This window comes from Stegodyphus dumicola, chromosome 8 (assembly GCF_044657685.1).
Source record: "Stegodyphus dumicola isolate Sdum_Otavi_A_Nest chromosome 8, ASM4465768v1".
In the NCBI taxonomy this organism is placed as follows: Eukaryota; Metazoa; Arthropoda; class Arachnida; order Araneae; family Eresidae; genus Stegodyphus; species Stegodyphus dumicola.
Genome location: NC_140775.1, coordinates 136,337,261 through 136,363,021, shown reverse-complemented (window position 1 = coordinate 136,363,021; position 25,761 = coordinate 136,337,261). Strand labels below are relative to the sequence as shown.

Here is a 25,761-nt window from a genome sequence, read left to right as displayed (position 1 = left end):
AAACATTAAATACATTATTCCCGATTCCGAAAATTCGTGGGAAGCCATTTCGGCTATTCCCGTTCGTAAGACTTTAATCAGCTGAAATATTAATTAAAAACTCTGAAAGCGCTAATTTTCGCTCTCATTTTTCCGAGTGGCAACAGTGTCGCGCGTTGGAGATAAAAATGCTTTATTTCGAAAAGTGTTGCTACTGTTCGCTTTTAAATTGTAGAGTTTGTTAATAAAAAATTGGTAAGTTTTGTACAAAATTTATACACATAATGAATAATGTCTGTTTGTGTGTTTGTTTGTTCGTTTTATTTATTTCTGATTAATTATGATAGTTTTTTGCCACATTTAATCGACTTAGGTGAAATATTGGATGGAACTTGAGCCAGTACGACCATTTGATTAGAAAGACGAAAATCATTAAAACTGAGTGCCATTGTTGCTGATATAATGAGAAAGAATTAACTTATTTTTCTATCGAAATTTTTTATGTGGGTTCTATATCGCATCAGACTGAAAAATTTATGACTATGAATCGTATTTTTTGCATCATTATAGAGAAGGATTACAGTGGTATCGTTCTCTCTGTTGTAAGATGCATTACTCTCGGTCTAACTTAACTGGCATCGAGTACTACCGCTAGTGTCTAAACTTAGAAACAATATTTAAAAGTACATATTTTTTTTTTTCAAATGACTTTCTTTGTTTACATTAGTGGAAAGAGAAATTGAATCTTTGCTTTTTGTTTTCAATGTATGATCGATATGAAAACAATAAGGTACATGAAACAGTTTTTATGTTGTTTAAAAATATACTATGTGTCACCCCTTTTTAACGATGTACAATTTTTTAATTATAATTCATTTCATAACTTACTGTGAAGATGAACTGCTATCTTAATTCAAAAAATAAAAGTTAATTTTGCAAGATTTCTGTATTTGGATTTCATCTCGCATCGAAAGTATTTATTATATTTTTCAGAAATTCCATAAGGAGAGACCCACCTATAAGAATGCGTTCTTGGATTCATATTATCAAGCAGTTCCATAGTATAATAGCACGACATCTGTGGTCACATTTGTGAAGGAAATGATTCCTGATTTAATTCGAAGCAAGAAAGTTTAAAATTGATACGATGCTCATTATTCTAGCATTTTTATATTTTCAAGTAAGTATATTTAGAAGAGACTCATTATAACTGCTTAGTATTTAATCTGTGAATTTTAAAATCAAGTCGTAGAATAAAAATTGATGCATCTTAAAAGAACTGTTTTTCATTATGTATTTAAAAGTAGATTATAAGGTATTTCTCCCGCCTTCGCGGTGTAGTGGTTCTGCACGCTGAGCCAGAATTTTAGAAGTCCGTGGTTCGATTCACGGCGAAGGCAATTGCTCATTTTTCATCTTGCCTTCTTCCTAAAAATAACCTAATTATTTCTACATTAGCGCCCGAACTAAAAGGGTTTTGGATGAGGATTCTCCGCACCCAGGATTTGGCGATTGGGTCCCCTAAAAACTCCAGTCGCCCCTTAAAAATGGGAGTATTAAGGCATTTCTCCCCCTTTCCTAGCGTGCCTTCGTGGTGTAGTGGTCAGCACACTGGTCCGGTATTCCAGAGGCCCGTGGTTCGATTCCTGGCGAAGGCGTTGCTAATTTTTCATCTCTCTGGCTTCGAAAAACTATCCTAATGTCTCTACAGTGGTGCCTGAACTAAAACGGTGTTGAATGATGATTCTCCTCGCCCTGGATTTTTCGATTGGGTCCCCTAAAAATCCCAGTCGCCCTTTAAAAGGGGGAGTACACTGGTGTGCAAAAATTAAGGACGAAGTCGAAAAATTAGCATATCAGCTGAACGAAGAGGCAGAGCAGACAGAAAAACCAGTCAGGAGATTAAGTAAGGTGATGTACGGTAGCACATACGCAGATATGCAGGTAGACGTAATGGGGGGTGTCTGAGCATGTTGTCGCTGTAAGATCAGTATTTCTGGCAAAGAGATTGCACGTCGTATAGCAGTTAAAATCACACCGAGTTGCTGCCTCAGCGAGAAATGGCGAATAATCAATCTGTTAGATGACATCTGGATGCTTTTACCCGATGTCGAATCATTGGGAAGTTGGAGGAAGGCCGCAGTGTGACAAGTGTGGCTGCCGAGTTCGGAATTGCTCACAGGATCGTTCCACGACTTTGGAGACAATTTCAAACTACAGGAACAGCTATCCGGGGTTTAGCAGTGGTTGTCCACGAGGAACCACACCCGCAGATGACCGGTATATTGCCTTACAGGCCAGAAGAAACAGGCGGCAGACAGCGGGAGAAATCGCTAGACACACGACACAGGCGACTGGACGACCGATATCGCGTTTTACCGTGGCCAGAAGACTGCACGGTGGTGGTCTGTTTGCACGACGCCCTGTACGGTGCGTACTTCTCACGCCTGCCCATCGGAGAAGGCGTTCTCTGCGGTGCCGGGAACACCGGAATTGGAGAGACAATGAATGGGGACGAGTACTCTTTACAGATGAGAGCAGATTCAGTCTGAGTAGCGATTCTCATCGCATACTCATCTGGAGAGAGCGGGGAAGCCGCAATCATCCCTCGAACATCATTGAAAGGGACAGGTATGGAGGTGGCGGTGTTCTCGTTTAGGGAGGCATCATGCTTGGTAGTCGTACAGACCTTCACATCTTCGATGCAGGTTCAGTCAACGGGACCCGTTATTGTAGCGAGATTCTTCTTCCATATGTGCGTCTTTTTAGAGGCGCTATGGGTCCGCAGTTCCTTTTCATGGACGACAATGCACCATGTCATCGCACAGTAGCTGCCGAACAGCTCTTAGAGAGTGAGGATATTGAACGTATGGATTGGCCGGCACGATCTCCGGATCTCAATCCCATCGAGCATGTATGGGATTTTCTAGGCAGACGCTTGGCAGCTCGTACCTTACCACCAGTAACGATTCCGGAGCTTCAATTGGCGCTGCAAGACGAATGGGCAGCAATACCTCAACAACTCATTGACACCCTCATTCTCAGCATGGGCAGACTCTGTGAAACCTGCCTAGCAGTCAGGGGAGATCATATCCCCTATTAAAGAACGGATATTTCTTGCTGGACACCCATCACAGGGATGTTTCGGCCTTCAGTCGCATTGCGCTCCATGCTACTTTTTCAATAAAGCTTCTTTTTATCCCTCTGATTTCTCTTTTAGTAAGTGTTGCTTACATTACTCATGTCCTTATGTATTGGGGATGTTACGGTATTAAATGTGTTGATTTGGAAAGCTTTTGTACAAAGTTACATTGAAAAAACCGTCTCGTCCTTAATTTTTGCACACCAGTGTACATAAGGTATTTCTCCCGCCTTCCTAGCGTGCCTTCGTGGTGTAATGGTTCTGCATGCTGGGCTGGTATCCAGAGGTCTGTGGTTCTATTCCCGGAGAAGGCGTTTGCTAATTTTTCATCTCTCTCGCTTCCAAAAATTGCCTAATGTCTCTACAAGATATTCCAAAATGGTAGTAAGTTTTTAACATATTCACTTTTGAGAGCAAGCATTTCCCCTTGTAGCCACGCGTGTATTTGAAGTTTGGGATACATAATTTTTTCTGAGCTACCATACACTTTTTTACCTAGACTGCTACTGCTAATAATTTTGAATCCTTTTTACCATTCCAATCTATTTTTAGAATTATGTCGGTTTTTCTGTGTGTCTTTCTGTGTGTGAAGGATTTTTCATTCACGATATCTCATATTAAACTTCCAAAAATCCACATTTAAGCTTGTGTAGGGTTCCTCACTCTTTTTGTCTAAGATGAACGCCGGGGAACCTAGTTAACCGTTTAGCGACTTATCGCTGAGTTCAAACAACTGAAACGTAGACCCCAGAAGGGTTAAAATACCCTTTATTTTACTCAAATAAGAATAACAGTTGGCCCCTTTCTCGGGCTTACAACAAAGCCTCCACTCGTGCTTTAACTCAGAATAAGAAATAAGAAACTAAGCTGTAACTAACTAAAGAAGACTTAGCCAAAGCTAAACATAAGTATCTAATGCAATCGCCCTTAATTTAGACTAGCCGGCAAATATCAAAGGCACGTAAAAATACGGCCAAGGGTAACAGTTTCAAGAGAGACTTAGCCCGAAGGCAAGCACGCGCAACTTAAGGATTCCTAGCACCTCACGAAGTAAGTTGAAACTTAAATACTTCTTCTAACTCATTTGCATTCAACGCGATTCTAAAAACTTATTTTGGCAGGGAGTTGTAAGTGGAAACAAGAACTGATATAAAAGAGACTTTAAAATTAAAATAACTGCTATAAAATTAAAATATATCTTACAAGCTTTCTACATTCATAGAATGAGTCAATTAGATTTGGGATAAATTAAACTGTACTGCATGCCCATAAAGGCCTGTTTACAGTAAAGGAGCTTTGAACCCAAAAAGCGCTCTTCACGAAGTAAGTTGAAAGGAAATTATCTGATGTGGACATCATATGTCACATTTTTCCTGCACTTCATTTAAACATATTTCCTCGAATATTAGATATACATTTCTCATTCAATCAATTCAGTTCTCACTTCGTGGCAAGGTAAAAATACATAAAATCTCAAAACATATTCGTTAAAAATTGTAGAATACAGAAAAACCTAAAACACCAAACACACTTTCGCTTACGCTTTTCTCCTGGCCAGACTCTTTGCGGGCTACCTTTGTTCACTGAATATCTGCTGAGCTAATAAAAGTGCAGGGCGCACAAGACGCTCGTCCGTATGTGAACCAAATATCCCGAATTGCTTTCCACAATAATAAAATTAGCTTGAATCCAGCCATGTCTGCCTTGCCAAGTTTCTTCGCTGGGCATCTATTACGCCATCACCAAAGTCCAAATCATTCATGTCATATATATATATATATATTTGATAAGAAAGAGAAAGAGACATAGCAATGTTGTTTGGCGTAGAACGTAGATCCATATTGATAAGGAAGAACACTGATTGCGTAGAGTACTGAAAATGCCAATCCATAATGAATAAGAAATTTGGCAGTAGAGGAACTTTTAATTTCACTTTTATTTTATTCCACATTTATAGCTACAGTTCACTTGGCACTGCAATCGTGCCAATTTTTAGAACATTTACGTTTGTAAATTTTGGTTTGATACATATTTTGGTTTTATATTAACAGCATTAGTTTTTGTCGAAGATTTTCAAGCCAAGGGCTGCAAAATGTTATGGTTATGATTATGATATTCAAGCAGAAATTTATAAGAACTATGAACTTTTACAGTTATTTCTTGAAAAAATCAGGATACATTTTGCAGTATGTTTAAAGAAGAAAGATCTTGCAGACTTTCAAAATTTCAATATTATTTTCAGTTCGCATTTATTGTTAAAAACATTTTGTTATTTTAAAACATTTAGATCAAAATGTTATGATTATTTCTCCCTTTCTTTCTGTTTTAATGCTTATTTCTAAAAAGGCTTTCCCGTCGCCAAACCTTTTTTTTTTTTTTTTTTTTTTTTTTCTTTTTAAAGGAGGGGATATGCAAGATAAGAAATATGCAAATCAAAATTATAACTTAAAATGCCTCTTAACTGTTCATTTTTAATTTCGGTACTTCCTCTCTAGAAGTAACTTTCTCTGCCTACTTTTGCTGGTCTAAGGACGTCCCTTGCTTAGCTGCTTCTATTAAAATTGTAATGCGTCATCATCAAAATTGTGGAGTGCAGATTGGCCCATTGTGAAGTGTCATGCCATAGGGCGATCAACAAGTAATGATAAGATATTAGATTATCAGGTGATTTTTGTGATTCTTCACATCTTCTACTACGTAATTGATATTTTCAGTGATGATCTAACCTCAATCCACTCGCGCTTGCAAAATAATGTCTTCCTAGTCAAGCACTCATCTCTCATCAAATTACTGAATGGAACTAAAAAATATCATCACATATATATACATATTTATACATGTTTGGTGCTTCCGACTGCGATGAAAAAGGGAGGTGCACAGCTAGATGTTATAGCAGTCCCACATACAAAATTTCAACGTTTTATATATATTCGATTTTGAATTATGCGAGGTAGGTACAGAAGTCATAAAAACTCTCTTCTGAATCCATTTTACAATCCCTTTTGGAAGAAAGAGCCTTTTTTCTGTCCGTTCATACAAATGCCACAAAAATATCGTTCAAATGAATTTGAGAGAGGTCAAAATGGATATTTTTGTTGAAATATGATAACCGAATTTTTTTCGATTAGAATACTTTTTTGCTTCATACAAGGAAGTTAAAAGGGCACTGACTATTTTTACCTCCACCACCTTACACTCGTAGGGAAAATTAACAGAATTTGCTCATTATGTCGAATTTCTGGAAAACTAATGGACAGATTTTAATGAAATTCCGTATGAATATACATTTATAACAAAAAAAGAAATGTACCATCCAAAAGTCATTTTATGTACGCATGAGTATCAGTATATCTCATAGTGCAGAGATGTCCAAAATCCACGTTGTGATATCGAACTAAAATGAGTGTAATATAGAGTATGGTCCCCTCTCACAACCGCGCAGCATGACAGCATACTGGACAGCAAGCAATTGAGTCCCTGTGGAAGTGAATCTCACTCATGTAGCAAGGCAGTTTTAAACTCCGGAATGGTTCTCGGAGAGAAAGGGTTGGTGGGATGAAATTGCCCTCATAAGAACATCCCAGGCATGCTTTTCTTTCGGTGAACATGACATGCTGTGGGTTAAGGTCAAGAGATCTGGCTGGCCAAACCATGTGGTGAATGTCCTCACTTTCCAGGTAATCGCCGACTAGCTGATCCTTATGTGTACGAGCGTTATTGTCCATTAACAGGATCTCAGGATCAGCTGCCTCCCTGAATATAGGTTTGTAAAGGGAGTCAAACATCAGTTCTTCTCTAGACCTCATAGCAGTCAGAGAGCCTTTGTCAAACTCATGCAGGGTTGTACGACTGTCTAACATAATGCCTGCACAAACCATTACACCTGCACCATCGTAATGATCCTTTTGCCTCAAGAAGGAAGGATGGCATCGTGTTCCAGTTCCAGATTCATTCAAGATACAGGTATTCCGAGAATCAGTATCCAAGTTGAATCTCGATTCATCTGTAAAAAGCCCGCTGTTTCACTGAAGTCTAATCCAAGGTGTACGTTGTTTGCACCGTGCTAAACGCGTTCTCTTTTAAGCTGCAGTGAGCAGGACGCAAACAGTGGTGTGTTTTTTTTGGGGGGGAAGGGGGCATTTCTCATGAAGCTTTCGGGCCCTATCTCATGAAGCCTTCGGGCAACTGTAGACAAGTGAAACTCCGGTTTCAATGCTAGTATACAGCTCACGTGAAAGATGTGAAGCTGTTGCAGTCCTGCATCTCCTCGCTAAAAGTGCAAATAACAATTCTCATCCGCCGTTTTGGATCTTGGTCGACTTTCTCCAGGGATTCTCGATATAGATCCAGTGTCCTGAAACTTATTTCAGAAACTGCAGACGACACTGCGCATTACATTAAATTCTCTAGCCAGTGGACTTGTAAATGTGCTGCCTCTAATCTACTGAACATTTTTAAAAATTTTATTCAATCATTCACACGTTCGCGGCTACTTATTTTACCTTCTACAGTACAAAATTCACCCAAGTGATGCGTAACCCATCGTGAATGTCGTGAAAGAGTACGAGCACACAAATCACCGAAAACCCCTCATTCCCTTATATTCCTTCTATAATCATAGCTCCACAGTAATGCACTTATACGCTTGCGTATTTGATTCAATATCTGCATAATTCTTCGGCGGCATAATTATTAACTTTGGTTTAATACTTTTCGTAAAAGTAGACATAAACTGAAAATTATCTTAATTTTGTATCCGAGTGTACATAGGTAAGGAAAGTAGCGTTTTCGATTCAAAAATTCGATAGTGGATTTTCAGTGGATATGCACAATCAAAGTGAAACTAAATCATTCTGAACCGGATTTTCGTCTTAGGAACACATTTCATTTCTGTTCTTTCTTGCTGTGCTGCCAACATGTCGCAGCGTACATTCTAATTCATCATTTGTGTTGTCATAACGATGTAAAAAGGGTAGAAATATCGTCAAGAATGGGCCCATAGATTGCGCTTGTTTAATTCAGGTTTAGCACTGCGTTTCTTAAAAATGAAAAAAGGGTTGAACAGAAATGACTATTAACAGCTTTTATGCAGCAAACTCAGTCTCTCCATAAATCATGTTCCGTGTTGTTATATATAATATTACGGATTTTGTATTTAGATAGCTATTTTTAGTAGAATGATAATTAAAATTGTTTTATATCCTTGTGCATTTCAACACGAGACATATTTTAAGAGAAAGCTACCCCGGGAAAGTAAAAATACAAGAGCACGCGCGTTTAACATTTTGACTACTGTGTTAGCTGTAATCGTAATTCTACTCTTTTGCTTTCCAGAAATCTCGAGAAGCAGAAATTACCAGAACTTTCTCGTGCCCGATTATAAAGCTTTAAAATCCGGAGAGAAAGATCTCAGTTTAGCTTTCGACCGCGTCTTTCATCCATGACTTACTTACGAATTGATTCATCTCAGATTCCTCAGGGAACTGATTTTAATGATCAAATCATTTCTAAAAAACAGGACAAGGTTAAGTACAGGAAAAAAATCTCTAGTGGCAAGCATATTCACGCGAGAATTCTCCAGGGGTCAAATTTAAGACCGCTTTTTTATATTATTTGCACAAGTGACTTTCCTGATTTTAGTGGTGATGCTAATATCCTCCTGGCCTGTTACGCAGACGATATTGGCTCTTGTCGTCAAATCGAGAAGACCAAACCATGCTTTAGCAAAAATGCAGGAGAAAATTCCAAGAAAAATCTAAATAATACAAGATTTCATCAATAGACTGAATGAAAAGTTTTACATTAGAACCATGAGTAGTAAGCCTGCAAATTTTGTGAATGTTCTAGCCTACGAAATTTTACAAGAAGATAAGAAAATCAGACTGTTCGCCGCACATGTTTTGCATTATGACCTCCGTGAGTAGGCCAACCAATCAGAAAGCGGAACCTCACGAACTGACTTTCCTCAATCGTAGATTTCATTTACTCATTTTCTTCTCATTCCAGTAATTCATTCAGTACTTGAACACGCAGATTGTAATTTTGTGATCCAATGTTCCGGATTCGTCACTCTTCCTCACATGACTAGCAAGCTGCTTTCTGGACCTCTCCTTCCCTGGCACTTCAATCAGGCATCTTCTCTAAAAGAAATAAAGTGCTTCACATTCTTTGCTCCATTTATTTCTGTCTTCCCTGGAGAAAACATCGCTGATGTTTTTCACCTCTGCCAGGCCCGTTTGGGACCCATTAAGGAACTATTAAGACCAAGAAAAGAATCTCCTGAGGACCATCACGTTACAAAAGTATTAAAGTATCCAAAAAAATTACAAAAGTACTAAATTTGTAGCCAATTCGCGGTGAGATCGGATCGAATTAGCTTTCTCTGCGCTTTGAATTGCATTTTGTTTAACGTTTTAGTAGTTTAGAATATAACTACTGCGTGATATTGTGATACTGCATGAATATCTTTGAGGAATAATCCAGCATTTTGTTATATTTCTTGTGATAAGAATAAATTTTATTAACTTTTTATCGGACTTGTGCATTCAATCCTTTACGAACCCGTACACACGCAACAATATATACATATATATAATCATGATTTAAAACTGCATATATTCTTATTGAAAGTTGTATGAACTTAAATCCATTTAGTGTGAATACAAGTTATTATTACTTGCGCAATTGCTGCAAAGTTAGTTAATAATAATTTATTTCCTAAACAGTATTGATTAATTGATTATATTATCTCCTAAGTTTAATTAAAGTAGTATTATTTTAAAAGTGTGCATCCATACTGGTAAGTTATATTTTGAAAGATGTTTTGAAGTAATTTGAAAGCAAAATGTTAATAATGTTTTAATGGGGACTGGAGTTAAATCATCACGAAGAATAATATTACAATTGTAAAAGGAAAAATTAAAACATGTAATTATTGTCATTGATCGGAAATTAGTTGACTTTTCAAGGGGAACAAACCAACTCCCGTTCAATGAACAATAATTGATAAAAATACGTAAATATGAAAGTGTTTCGTCTTTACTCGAGTTATAAGTTAAAGCCAAACCGGCAATTCTAGTCAGGCCAAATATTTCCGCGAATAGTTGCTACTCAAAGAACTTATTCTCATGAAGCATTTTAGTCAATTCAATTTGGAGTAAAAATCAATTACTGTAGAGAAATCCTGTAAAACTCGAGTAATCGTCCCCGACACTATCATCTTTATGTATTTGAGTACTATATTATTTGTAGAAATTAAACATTGGAAATTGTCATTATGAAATCGAAATCAAAGTAAAGTTGAAATAAACATAGAAGATTATAAAAAAGATAAATAATGCAAACTTTGTAAAAACAAATCAAAGAAAACATAAAAATAATATAAAAATAATATAGAAAATAATATAAATAAGATCAGTGAATGTACATGAAGATATAAAGGCCAGAAAGGTATTAAGTAACTTCCGATCAATGACAATAATTACATGTTTTAATTTTTCCTTTTACAATTGTAATATTATTCTTCGTGATGATTTAACTCCAGTCCCCATTAAAACATTATTAACATTTTGCTTTCAAATTACTTCAAAACATCTTTCAAAATATAACTTACCAGTATGGATGCACACTTTTAAAATAATACTACTTTAATTAAACTTAGGAGATAATATAATCAATTAATCAACACTGTTTAGGAAATAAATTATTATTCTTATTGAAAGTTATATTTCAAAGTAACAGTTTTAATTTGATTAAAAAAATAATTTTACTTAAACCAGAGTTTTTAAAAATGTTTCTAATATTTAACCCTCAATATTCTTTCAGTACGGAGGAACAAATTCAACAATTATCGAACCCACTGTAAATTCGGAAGTAAAATGCAGAAGCGAAAGAAAAATGTACTACAATTTTAATGATTTCAAGATGGATACTTGTGCTAGGTGCTATATGTATATGCCTCCCATTCTTTTCCACATAAAATTTAAGTAAGTATTTACATTCCTTGGAAAGCATACAATTTTTTAAATAATTTTAATGGTTATTGTCCATTAATTATTTCAGTATCAAATGCAATTTATTTCAGATATGATGAAGAGATGAACATTCTTAGGGATCCAAGAAGTAATCTTTCTTACTACGCAGATCCATTTAACGTGAGTCAGGAACTCAGTAATTCTTTCATGGAGGAATATTTTTTCTGGAAATGGAAATCTTGCTGTGTGGCTGCATGGAGATGTTGTATTCATATGACGGAAAAATCACCACCTCCATCTGGTATGTTCACACGACAGTGTCTATAGAAGCTCTTAAAAAGTGTCGTGGAGAATGATTTGCAACCGAGTCTTTGTTTGAAAATATTGTGTTTTATTCTTCATAGTGTTTATGATAAGTTGTATATTTCATCACGTGTTATATTTCATAATTTTTTTTGTCAAAAACGTTTTTTAATTGATCATATGAGATGAGTGTTGGTTTATAATAGTGATGGACATTTCGGATCCTAAAATCCCAAGAATCGTTAAAAAAATTCCGAATTTCAAAACTCGAATCTTCGTGCATTTTTCATCATTCGAATTCTTTGAAATCCTAGCCTACAAAAGTGTTAAAGGTTTTAAATGAGGAAAATTTGGTTTTATTGGCGTTATTAATTTGCAAGGGTCGTTTATTTTTATGTTAATTAACCAGTTGTTTTAAGTTTCGGATCTTTACTACCACTTCTTCCTTCCGTGTTCTCGCCAAAATGCAAATTAAGGTTATGATATCGCGTGTATTAAGGTTATGTTATGTAGAAGTGAAGAGGGCCACCTAATATTTACCCTAAATAAATAGGTATTAGCCCCATGCACTAACTAGAAAACTACAAAAAAACATTCTAACATCATTCCTCGACTCATGATGGAAATTGTGACTCCAGCCAACCCTACAAGTTCTGCCATCGCCGGCGGCATCAACGGCATTCCTACCTTTCAGCGTTAAATTAGCTCAAGTAAAATGGATTACATTATGCGATATACATACTTGTACAGGTGCATGCTTGAAGATGTTATCTATTGTAGTGAGTACAGGCATCAAGTTTCAGAACATTATGTATTGCAGTACTGGACGTATTAAGGTTAGGATTTGTACACTGATGTATTAAGGTTAGGGTTATGTGTTGTAAAAAACGACAGAATGTGTTCTGTTTGTCGAGGTCATGCTACTAAATTGTTAGATCAGATAGATTTGCGGTCTTTGGCCATGCAATTATTGTTGCCGATATTGAACAACCATACTGACTAACCTGAATCAATTTCGCTTTAAACTGATTTTTGTAACCTTCGGTTACTAGTTTACATGAGTTTAAATTTTACCTTTGAACTTACTATTAAGTTAGCTCGCCGTAAGTGTTGGTTGAGCAGCACCAGATGTACTTTCTCTTCGTCTTAAGTAAAAGGATCTTTTTGATCTTTTTAAAACCCCTCTCAAGTTTCAGTTGTTATTTTAGACTTGGCGATAATTCGCTTTAATATCTACTTGGTTTGAGTTTGGTCACTGTTAGATGACTGTACAACATACCAAATGTTATAGATTCTTTAAAAAAAGTTCATTAAAAAATAAATGGGATTGTAAACTTTTCAGTGCACCTGGATTTCTAGCGTCACCTCATGATTACCGAATGCTACATTTGTTTTTAAAAGAAAATCCAAATTACACTTTCGCGGTTTATCAAAGTTAACTTTTGAAGCACTCCACTTTCAAGTAATCTTGTTTCTATTCAAAGGACTTCTCGAGAAATCTAAAAACATCTCCACTGTCACTCTAATGCTTCTAAAATATTGAGAAAATGAACCTTAAGATTTAAGAGTTTTAGTTATGTAAGGTATTTACTTGAAAATAAGACTCCTTTTTTGCTACAATTTTTTTTTTTTTTCTAAAATTTGGTAGGCTTTTATAATCAGGTATTTTAATAAAATTGCAAAATGAGACTCAAGTTTAATTATAATATTATATAGTATAATTATGCTGTATAAATACTAAATAACCCACACATGTACTATATAAACTGCATCACTATTATTATATAATTTCCATGCTCGGTTCAGCAGTTTCAGTTTAATTGGGCATCCACTGTACTGCATGCTTTTGAAAAGAAATACATGACAATTACGTGATTAGTTTTACCTAATTTTTCTTTCTATACATAGTAAACTATTGTAGCTAGTTTGGTAGGTAGACTTACATTCTGTTTAGAAACAAATGAATTCTAACAAGAATTATGCTGCCATCAAATATTCATCTATATATTTTTTTTAAATTATACTAAAATTTAAGGGGAGTCTTATTTTTGAGTAAATAGGTTACTATATTTACTAATTGTTTTTTCATATATCTTCTTAATGAATGTAAGTACAATTTTAAAGATTCATTTCTTAATTATTTTCATTAAACGCGGATATCAAATTTTGATTTAATTAAAAATTCTAATAGTAAGTAGAAGTTATTATTATTATTATTATCATCATTAATTGAAGACTTTAAGTCTTAAAGACTCAAGGATTCGAATTATATTAGGATTCTATTAGGATTCGAATTCGATAAATTTAGTATTCCTCCCATGGTATAGAATTTAGTATTCATTTGCGTCTGTGAGTATATTACAATCTTTCTATTTAATGAAAGAATTCAAGTGAATTTTCAGTTGGACAACTTTTAAAGGATTTAAATTTGCATATTTTCGTGATTAATGTATTTTATACTTCTTCCTCAAAATTTTTAGATGATTTATCCTAATATGTACAGATTTATGGGGCTTTCTATATATTCGAAGTAACGCAGAATTTTGAGTCGAAAATTATATGCTGTTCGTGACTGTGTTATGGTATTAAACTATTGAGCAATTAGAACAATATAACATAAGATATTACAAATGTATTATTTACTTCTTAACATCATTTCTGTGTAATTGAATAATCATGTTAATACCTATATTGTAGTAGGTAAACGTGTGGATAGGTGCAACAGCAGAAGACATTTTTATAAACCAATTCTGCATCAGTCACATTAAATAGCACTTCGAGTAATGATCAGAGTAAACATAAACAATAAAGCAATTCTAAATTGCAAAACAATCTAAATTACATTGTTTGCGTTGTGTGACATAAAGTCGGGCAGTAACCCGTTCAAATACTATGGTCCAGTGCATAAAATTAAATTTCAAACAAGGTAAGTAAAATAAAACTAACGTTTATTTATGGTGATAAAGAGAAAGAATACAAGTTACAGTTTACATTGGTGGTGACCGGTCATTTAAATATCTGAAGAAACAAGAGAAAAGGATAACATACCATTCTTTAACATATATAACATTTCACAGTTCCTGGTTGGGATCCATCATACAATTTTGGATTACTTGATACAAGCGAACGGTGACGGTGAACAATTTGGTTTCAGGGAAAACTTGGAAAATTATCTATAAGAAGAGAAATCAAGTTGATAAAATTAAACAAAGGCTATTGTTTCGGAGGCCAGGCTTCCCTCCTATTGCTGCGTCCAACCAGTAGGACACAGGTCTTCCCTCCACAGGCCATCATTGAAAGCGTAATTTGGCAAGAATTATAGATGTAGTACCCTTTCTTCGGTGCAGGTTAATTTTTTGTTGCTTCGTCTACGATGCAGCTGCCCTCCAAGCTGAACGGTAAAGTTGACCATCTTTCTTGTGCTTCGAAGGTCTCATGAAATTTTTTTTCTCCGTCTCTCTCCTCTCGAAAAACACTGCGCAGCCATTTTAATAGCTGGCGCTCTCTTTTAAAAATTTGGCGAAGAAAGTGATCAGCAGGAAGCCAAGCCCAGCAACCCAAACAGAGAAATCTTCACGGGAAGGGGTTTCCCGACTACCAGAAGAGCCAGCAAGCGCAGTTCAACCATTCGGCCTCCAAGGCCACGCCGATGGGTCAACAACTCTCCGCAGACGAAAACAAGGGGGGGGGGGGCACTGGCCTCGAATCGAGGCGCAACTCGACCATGTAGAGCTTCCTATCCAACGATTATTTCCCCCTCCTCACAAAGTCGCTGTAGAAACTTTCCCTGCTAGAGATGTCATAGCAACCGGTGTCCTGTTTAAGTAAAACTTTAGACGGTGTAAACATCCAACACGTCATCCGACATATGTTTGATTGCTTGGGGCGAAAGAATTTCGGGGTGCAGTAATCTTCTAATAAGGGATTCTGAGAAAGAATTCTAAGCCGACGGTTGAGATGAGAAAATTTTCAGAACCAGTGAATAGTTATTCAACACAAACGAATTTGGGACATTAAAAATTAAACTATTGCATAACAATATAACTCATTAAAAATGTCATCACTATATAAATTGTTTCTTCAGGAGCATTTTAGGTATACACACTCATTAACCAGATTGAGTTTCAATTACTATTGATTTACCTTACCACCAGTCAGAAAATATGTATTCGACAACTTTGATAGAAAGAGGGGTAAAAATGTAAGTTACCTTAATTTTAAAAAAAATTAATTAACACACTAAAATTGCAGCAAACAAAACTTTAAAAAAATAATTAAAGTTAAACAACCTTAAGGATCAAAACAAAAGTACAAAACCCAAGTAAACGTAAGTCCCTAAACTCAAATTAAAAACTAAACAACTTCAACTTAAGAAAACTTTTAAAGCAACCAAACCTAAATTTAAAGTTTACAAAAGTTACAGTTTAAACTTACAACCAACTTTAAACAACTAAAGCAAAAGAAAAAAAAAATTAAGATTTTCAATTACAGATCAAAACTGAAATAGTAAGCAAAACTTAAGCTTGAAAATAATAACAATTAATACATAACAACTGCACGCTTACACCGAAATAATATCCTTCTTAGTTTTTCTTTTCCATCTAAACTGCAAGAAGATTTAGTGCAAGTTTTAAGTGTTAATATACAGAATTTTATCAGTGAATTGATACTTAGTACGGATTTGAAAACGGATAAGTAGAAAAGAACGAAAATGAATGTAAAATGATGAAATAAATAAGAATTGAATGATACTTAATTACTGTAAAATTAGCAATGGTGCTAGTGAATGCAGCATAGATTTCTGAATACCAGAAAAATAAACGTGAAGGAACTTTTGGAAGGTATCTGCGTATGAGTCTTTCTTCATGATTAATCCTCCCATCTATTCTTCTATTTACTCGGATGGACCTTCCTCATGCAGTTTCGTTCTGTGTTTCTCATCAGAGTTTTCATAATGAAGTCGATTATTTTCTTTACTTGTAGCCATTTTGGGTGACATCCTGATTGTACCTTTTCAGGAAGTATCCTCATGATTTCCAATCTAGTGAAAATCGTGTTTCCTCTCATATCGCTCTTTGTTGTTAAGGTTCTTGGTTTTTTTAATACCGTACTTATTGTGCACGAAGTAACTTGAGCAACTAATAGTTTTCTGCGTACAATGTGAAAGGGAGTTACAGTGTAAGCAGTAAAAGTAATTATAGCATAGACACTGAGCCAACGAACCATTAATCCCTTCCAAGGTTGTTTATATGCACAGAAGACAGTTCTTCTGTGCATATAAACAACCTTGGAAGTTCTAAGTTCTTGAACCATTAATTTAATTACTCGAATAAATTATATTTATAAGAAACCAATTCATTTATTCAATACTTGCAAGCCCGCTCGTAAGTACTGATCACCATAAGTAGAGCTGAACATAATCAAGGAACTTTTTCCACTTTATTGTTGTCAATAAAACTAGCAGCACTGAAATGTTGAATGCTATTTATCATTATTTCCATCCTTTAAAAAAAGTTCTAAAATCTCTTTTTTTTTTTTTTTTTTTTTTCCCCCATTTCCTGCAGAGGGATCGTATTGCCCAAGCACCTGGGATGGCTGGCAATGTTGGCCGGACACACCTGCTGGTATTACAGCCAATCAACCCTGTCAGAGTTACATTTACTTCCAGTCTTCTCCACCAACCTGCCCAAGTACGTATCGTAGAATCTGTATGTCACAACTATCAAAGCACCAGATTGCAGAGTTTTTCAACCGGAATAGGCATGCAAAGAAATATCTTTTAAGACTAAGTAACTTTTATTGTTCTGCAGAATTTTGTAATTATTTTATTGGTTAATTGATTAAGGCATATCATGCGACGAATACCCTTAAATGGTATGATTTCATAGAGGACCTTCTAATAAAATTAATTCTCTTTTATGTTATGCGCAAGAAAACGTGACAACCCCAGGCAGTCAACCTATTCATTGACGACTGATTTCCAGAGATAAACCATCGACTTTCAGTAGTTTCAACCTTCGTATCCAGCCCATCCTCCGTTGGGTGAAGAATTTTATGAAATTCTCCTTATTGCCATACTACTCGGGTTCGCATCCTGGGAATGACCTGACTGTGTGGCTTGTTTCGCGAGTTTCCTTAAATGTAATGTATACAAGAGCCAATTTCCCACAGAAAGACCTCGGTTCACTTAGGCAGATTGCCCCTTGTACGCTTTACCATATTAATTTAAATAAATAAACGAATGACCTGATATTTCAGCTATTATGTGTATATGCAGTTTAAAAATAACTTTTATTCATTATAAAATATGCGACTTTTATGAAACAAAGATTGAATACGGCCTACAGTAAGTTTTATCCAGATGATCTGAATGCTCTGATAGGAGTAGTCAGACTGCATTTTTAAAGCCTGTATGGTATTCAAAACATCCGGTATTTTTCAGTTTAATTAGAATAAAAGAATTCAGTTGGTTTTTCTGTCTTTTTAAACCATTAAATTATTTACATAAAAGTTTCACTAAAATGTATTAAATTATTTGCATAAAATGTTTACTCCAAAATGAGACACTTATACATTTTAAACTATTATAGTCCTTTAAAAGTTTTCACCTTTGTGGCAGTAACACTGAACAGCAAACGTTAATCTATTTTTCCTGAATCCTTGGTTTTAAATATTTTTATAGGATTTGTGGTGCTTAAAATAAAAACTCCAATGAAACTAAAAGATTAATTACAACTCTAAATTGAAAATAAATCCTTTAAACTTTAGCTTCCGGGACAAATTAAATTAACAGCCTAATCATTTGATTATGTGATTAGGGTTTGTCGTCAGGGCTTTAAATGCCCTGGATAATTTAAATGACTTAAAATGAGTCATCGAATACTTCCGTATCTAAGTAACAATTTTGTATTCTGTAAATGCGTAATTAGTACATGAGGGGGGAAAAGAATGCACAATACATTTGTATAATTTAAAAGGAAAAACATGAATGATACTAATATTAGTAACAAAGACAAACCTGTTCACATTCCTTGGTCACAGCTCAAGATTTGGTAAACCCCATTCCCATGGATTTTCAAACTTGAATTAATAAACAATTAGGAGCTACTCACAGTCGTGTTCAATATAATAAAATTAATCATTATTGGTTATTTTTCTTGAAGATACTACTCGGTTACTGTTTTGGGGTAGTGAAGCAAAACCAAAATTGAGAAAGCATTTTTTTTTTTTTTTTTTTTTTTTTTTTTTTTTTTTTTTTAATCTCTCAAATACCGCCGGATGTCCTTCAAAACATTAGCCTTGACTGTTTAATAATGCCGTAGCTGAAAGAATTCGTCTATTCGCCCTTACATGATCACTTAGAAGCTTGAAATATAATGTATTTGAATCTTCTCCTTACTACAGCTGAAAGGATAGGTTTTTGAGAAAGAAATCCCCATCAAAAGAAAATTTTACATCTAACAATATTCATGTGAAGTATATTTCACAAAATTCAGCGTAGACGGTACTTTTGTTAGGAATTTAAAATTGGTTTTGTAGTTAAAAACAGGTGGAAATTTTCATTTAATTTTTGTAAGAAAAATATATAATTACTGCTATTTCTACAGGTCGTATGTCAAAATACATACATTTTAAATTCAAAGTGCAATTAAATAGATTATAATCATATCTAATCGCCTTCCAAGCATCGCACTTTTCTCCAATTATCAAACCTGTCTGACGTGCGGACTCCAATTATCAAACCTGTCTGAGACCGAAGCTTAAGACTGCTAACTGAAAAGCCTATGAATAAAAAATAATAAAAAAAAAAGCATTGAATATAGCACACATAAACTGAGATTCTAATAAAAAAATCTATGTATATATGTAGCACATAAATGTTATCAAATATTCATGTGTTATCAAAAAATCACCTCATTAGTACCAACCTCTGAATGATGGTAGTTTGACCTGCATTCAAATTCCAGTAAATGGCCTGGCCGGTTGCACGTTTTCATGGTTTTCTTACCTGTAACTTCAGTACAAGCCAGCTTTCCTTAGAAAATCATCCATAAAGACATCTCTTTACTTAGGCAGCCCTTTACTTAGCCTTAGTGTGCTTTACAAGAATATAAAAAATTTATTTCGTTTGAAAGTAAATGAAGCGTAGGCAGCACTTGTAAATAGAAAAATTGGTTATCTGAAAAGCGTAAAATGTGGTAAAAGCAATAAAAATCTAAAAGAATTAAATTTAAAGACATGACATTGCTTTGACTGATTAATTAAGAGTAAAAATAATATTATTGAATAAAACGTGTTTCAAATAATGATTTTTTTTTTTTTTTTTTTTTTTTTTTTTTTTTTTTTTTTTTTGCTAAAGGATTAGCGTAGCTGAAACATGCATGTGTAATTATTTCTCTATTTAATAAATTGATAATTATGAATAACTGAAAATATTTGATTTATATGTGTGATATTTCAAAAGAAATAAAATTTTAAAAAAACATCCAACAGTTTGAAAATAAATGTGTATTATTTTAATTTAACTAATTTTATTTATAATCTTTATAAAAAATGCAATATAAAATACTATGATCCTGCAACTAATCAAAATCGCAATTAGTAAAAATTTGAAAATATATAATTTGCGAAAAGATCATTAGATCCACTTTAAAGAAAAACGCAGTATGTCTGAGCTACTCAGATACTATTATTTAAATACTGTTATTTGTCTATGTAATTATGTGTAATTTATTACGGAAAATTTTTCCAGTGTCTTCTTGTGCTTGGGAGTATATTCATACATTTCCTTTCCCCTCTAAACCCTCTAACAAGCCGCTGACCACTGAACACTGGTAGTTCGACCAGGGTTCAAAGCGAACGAACTAACTGCATGAGAGTTTTCATAGTTTTTGATAAGTTTAATGTAAATATGAGTCAATGTCCCTTAAAAAGGCTTTCACGAAGACGTCTTCCCCAGACAACGTACCCACGTGTGCTTTCTTATAATCTAATCTATACCTTTCCAATAGAAATTATTCCTTTTTGTTTAGTTCAGGCATCTTGTATAAAAACCGCAAATCTATAACGATCTTTAACATGCTGCTATATTTCATGCATGTTTGCTAAATATACTTTTAATTTGGTAGAGCTGTAAAAAGGATTATGTAATTTTAAATTGTCTCTTGCAGTTGACACTTATAGATAAATGCGTGTATTTTTTAGAAAAAGTTTAGTTTTTAGATTGCCACATAGCACTGCCACTTTTAACTCGATATCCCATGTTCAAAGAAATGAAGCATAACGAGGAATATTCAGATACAAAGAAGAATTAACAGCTTGACTTTATTTATTGAGTACATTGAAACGAGTTTCATTCTGTTTTTGTATTGTTACGAAATGACCAGCTGCTGTAAGATAGCTTGCCCGCAAAGCAGGTTAGGGTTGCCAGAAAGTCGCAAGAAAGGCAAGGTTACCAGATTTGGCGCGAAATCGCCCAGTTGGTGACAAAATTGGCGATATGCTACAGACGGAGCGAGAACATTCTAGAACGAATTCTTTCCGGTTTTCCCCGGAATGTTCTCGAAGACAAGTTAAAAGCTATAAATAGCTTGCTTGTACGCGGAGTAGCAGTTTATCGTGAAGAGTATCTTGAGTGTGTTGAGTTCAGTAGTAGTGCTTTGAGTTCAGAATAGCTCAAGAGCGATCGACCGAGTCGAAAGCTGTACTTTGCCGTGAAGCTGTCTTCACCGTTATAGCCTGAAGGCTGTGTTGCTGATTGTTTCAGAGTGTTTATCGTAGTTTTTCGACAATTGAAAACGCGTATTTGTAAGTCCGTAGGTAAAAGGATCCACTGTGTAATATTGACGAATAAATTGTGTGAGTTATTACCCCTGTATCCCATTCCATATTTTGGAAACTCTGCAGTATATATTATGTATTGCTAATATCCTTTATTTTTGTTTCAGAATATGCATATAAGAAATGTTTGACAAATGGAACGTGGTATAAGAGATTCAATCTGTACGAATGGACAAATTACTTAAAATGTGGCAGACGAGATGTAAGTTCTTTTAGCTTGATTTCGTTCCTCATTTTGGAAGTATTGATGTATCACTTTTTCGCTTAATATATAGGTGTTTTAAAAAGATTACATGACTAAATATATCTTGGCCAAATGAATGTAGACTTATGGTTAAACTTTAAAAAAATCAACTAAAGACTATGATAATATTTGGTAGCACTAGTTTTTTTTTAATAAAACATGAAATTTAACTTTTGTTTCTTACAATACTGAATATCTTTACAAAAAAGAGTTCTGCAATATGCAAAATTGTTCCTGTTGTTGTCAAAAATGTTGTCAAAACTATATGACGTAAGCCAATTCACATAAAATAAAGAGAGCAGAAATAAGAACTTTTATGGGTTGTTGTAAATTAAAATGGTCTCTCAAATTTAAAGGTAAGGATATCAGGGATTATTTTATTGCAAAAGACTGAACTAGATTATTTGATTGGCAAAGAACTCTATGACTGCACCCCTAAAGCGGCGTTTCTAACCTTTTTGACTCGTTGGAATCCTTTTTAGAATTAATTTCTATACGTAACCCACAGCTTACCCTATATCTTACAAGTTAATGATGTTTAGCACTACAGCACTACTTGTGCTGTTGGGGGAGGGGAAGAAGATGCGATAGACTAAAGAGATATCTAAAAACCGTTTTATTTCGTTTCCCACAAGTGATAACAATACTGCATTAAAATTGTTTCCTTTCTCCCAACTTCATGGGTCATTTTGGACAGCGATCAGTTATTAAGCAGATCATTGCCCAGATCAGTTGCAGTGTGGTCGATTGTAAATGTGAATGCCTAAGTTACAACATGCACCTGCATACTCAGAGCCATCTTAGTAATGAATATAAACGACTCTAATATGAAAAGAAAAAAATGAAGTTTTAAATTTAATACACTATTCACCATTTATTTCTGTCTACCGTATAGGGTAACACACTACGTTTCTTCTAAGTTGCGACCATGTTTCTGCTTCAAATTGTAATAGACAGGTTTTTAGATTGTAGCAGGGTGTTTTATTCGGGGTTCTACAGAAGCTCAGTACTTCGCGAAAAATAGGAATGAACAAATTAATCATATTTAATGATTGTTAATCGCGCGTTGTTTTTACGTACTTACTGACATACCACACAAACGTTATGTTGTACGTTATGGACCATTGACGCATTAATATTATTTTAAAGATCCCAGAAAGGTATAAAATGTTGAAAACCACTGGATTAATCGGTAGGTAACAAGGTTACATTCAATTTATTTTTCATCTTGTTTTCTAAGGATGCTTACTTTTCTCTTTTTAACACGACTTTACATTGCACGCTGAAATCTAAAGATGATTCATCGGAGTATACATTTAAAGATGTTTACATTACGTTGCTTATCATTATGCAGTCTTCCAAGTATAGATAAGAAATGCTGCATCTTTTTACCATTCGCTTGTTTTATTTGAGGTTTTGATATTATGTGACTAGAATTATGTAATGAATGATAATATCTTACGAGGTGCTCTAGGGTACTTTATCAAACGTATACAGTCATTTGCGTTATAGCGTGTTACAGAATTTACTAAAGTTAGAATAACATAATTACATTATTTTAATTAAATTAAAATAAGTTATCGAATTGTAACATAATTATAATTGTAATAATTACACATTATTTTGCATCAGTCACCAAGTAATATTGCACCGGACTTCAGCGTTGGCAGGAAACCATGTGAATATCTTTTTTCTAATCACCAGACATACGAAAGGGAGTTTGGTTTTCATATTCCGTTCTGTTTATCTTTATTCTGTTCATTTTATTTATCCTCCACAATCTTAGTTGAGTATTATCATTAATATTGCATTTGACGTTCTAGGTCAGTTTTTCTGTTAAAAAGTAATCTAAAATTAAGATTTTATCTTTTCAGATTGTATTAAATGTACTCGAAATTTAATCTTTTCTTTTGGAGAAATTCTGACCAAACAGAAATATATTATAGTAAAAAGCCGAATAATTTCGAACTGTTGGAAACTACCTCATGTCGGATATGCTGAAATTCAGATAACTGTGAGACGGCACATTTCAGGCATTCTCAAGGGGACCTCTGGAAAATATGATTTTTTATTTCTTCTGATGGCAAGACAGCAAAGAGTGGACGAGGTTTTTCTGAGCATGCTTATCCACGCTGATCTTCGTTTGACCAGAATCTTCTAGCTCGTTATTTTAGTAATATTAGAGTCACTATTGTTACAGTCTAATATAGTGGAGCCTGAGCTTTAACCTAACTTGTTTTTCTATTTAGTTCTGATCAATAAGTTTCTAAAGAGAATCATGTTTTTAAAATGAGTAATAATTATCTAAAACTGAAGGCTCAATGAATTATATTTTTTAATTATAGAGGTTAATTAATTTTAATTATAGAGGTTTGTACTTTTATAAATTCAAGCAGAAATAAAGTCGAAATACTTCCTTCGTTTTTCTTTGCCCTTGATTTTTAAGAAACTCATTCCTTCTAGTTACCCAGTTTTTATTTATATGTTGCGTTCGAGATATAACATTATAGTATCGCATGCAAAACGGTCTTATTATTTAATATAGTATTTTTTGGTAGCCATGAGTTATATTAATCTCTAAACCATATATTCCCAAAGTGGTTTGTTTATATGAACCCCTAGACTCCGATCTGGAAGAGATTCCATGTCACCGCCAAAAAAATTTGGGGGCTGCAATGAAATGTAAATAGAGGTTCACAAGACTATATCCCATTTAAGCAGGTTATCTCCCCAAATTAGGCGTTCCGTAAATCCCATTATTGCACCTAACACAGGTTTCGCTGTACTTATTTCATACATAATAATTTCTTACATAGTAGACATATAAATTAAATAATTTTATATATATATTAATTAAGTACATTTCATAAACTTGTGCAAGTAGTTACTTATTCGCTTTATGATCACAGTACTTGTAAAAACTTGCAGACTTGATACCAGCAGCAACGCATTGTGCACATACGCGCAGTAACAAAGCATATCCATATATGTACCAGGAACGGACGGCGCAGACTTTGTCCACTTGTTCTTACATGAACTTTAAATGTTTGCAAGGAATTTAGTGTGTTTAATTCATCATTTATAAGTACGAGTGGCAGAGATAAAAGCTGCGTTTGGTTTCTGAATTTTGAGAAGAAAATTAGTAAGCAAATATTTTCAAAAATAAAAATTGGTAGTAAAGTACATACAAATTAATGCGAATCAAAATCCTCTTCTTTTTAGCTTTTAGAAAATTAAGTAATTTGTTAATATAACATTTTTTTTGGTAGTTCCTTCGATTGCATAAAGACGCCAATGTTTACAGTCCTGCGTACTTTCTAAAATTTAAAGCTGATGCGTCTAAAAACAACAAAAAATGGAATTCTGCAAATTGCTTATATTCTACGGTGAATAAAGCATCCTTCCTTATATTTTGCAGTGCAATAGTTTGCATTTTAACGAATATAACCCAATTTCAGATCAAGAAAGCATCGTACTTTATGCTTTCGAGCGGATTAAAACATTCTGTGGTGGATTTAAAGTGGGAATTTTAAATTTTTAACACTTTTATAATAGGCAAATTTGGCCGAGAAACTTTATTTATTATTTAGTACTACAACCTGGTAAAAATTATGCACCAACTTTAAAAATACCATGTACCGTGTATACTTAAAACAATATTAAAATAAATAATAATAATTATTAAAAAAACCTGAAAGCTTTCAGATTTTCCATTACGTCCAAAGGGGCGTTTTTGAACATTTTGTTATTTATTAAATAACATTTTCTTCGCGCTTAAACCATAAAATTCAATTCAAGAGCAATATTACAAAATTATTTAAAAAAGTATATCATTAGAATTTCGCATACACAGTCTCCCGCGTTGGAGATAAGATTTTATTTTTCTCTCGTACAGTGATGCCACTGCTCGTTTTGAAACCGTTTAGTTTGTTAACCAAAAATTCGTTAAAGTTTTACAAAATATAAAATAGATAACAAAGCAAATTCATATTTCAAATCTGAGATTCGAGATGCCTATATTCGAGTGGAGGACTACGTTATTCAAAATTTAATGTTTCTAGGTACCGTTGTTTTTTCACAATGCGAGACATTCATCCAGATTCTTCATTATTTAATTTCTTTAAATATAATGCAGGGCTCTAATATTTGGTTTGGTTTTGTTTTGTTTATTAGATTATGGCAAAGCACTCGAGGGCTATCTGCCTTAAGGGAGGGATGCCTTCGTGGAGGACTTTTTAAGGGAAACTGGCTCGTATACACGTTACACATGGGGAAAACCA

The 25,761-nt window shown here is 34.2% G+C and overlaps 1 protein-coding gene across 6 annotated transcripts in view; it reads left to right on the top strand.

Annotated features, from left to right (window-relative positions):
• The window catches only part of LOC118181341 (calcitonin gene-related peptide type 1 receptor-like), a 174,816-nt gene that overhangs the window by 95,319 nt on the left and 53,736 nt on the right, over positions 1–25,761 (top strand). For 5 of the 6 annotated variants that reach the window (XM_035350463.2, XM_085822459.1, XM_085822458.1 and 2 more), the window contains 5 exons: positions 973–1,159; positions 10,946–11,106; positions 11,205–11,395; positions 16,962–17,087; positions 21,345–21,439. In XM_035350463.2, the coding sequence (XP_035206354.1) occupies positions 1,127–1,159; positions 10,946–11,106; positions 11,205–11,395; positions 16,962–17,087; positions 21,345–21,439 (606 nt within the window). In that variant the 5' untranslated portion in view covers positions 973–1,126. Of the gene's footprint in view, positions 1–972; positions 1,160–10,945; positions 11,107–11,182; positions 11,396–16,961; positions 17,088–21,344; positions 21,440–25,761 lie in introns of those variants that run through there. The other variant, XM_035350467.2, reaches the window with a different exon arrangement.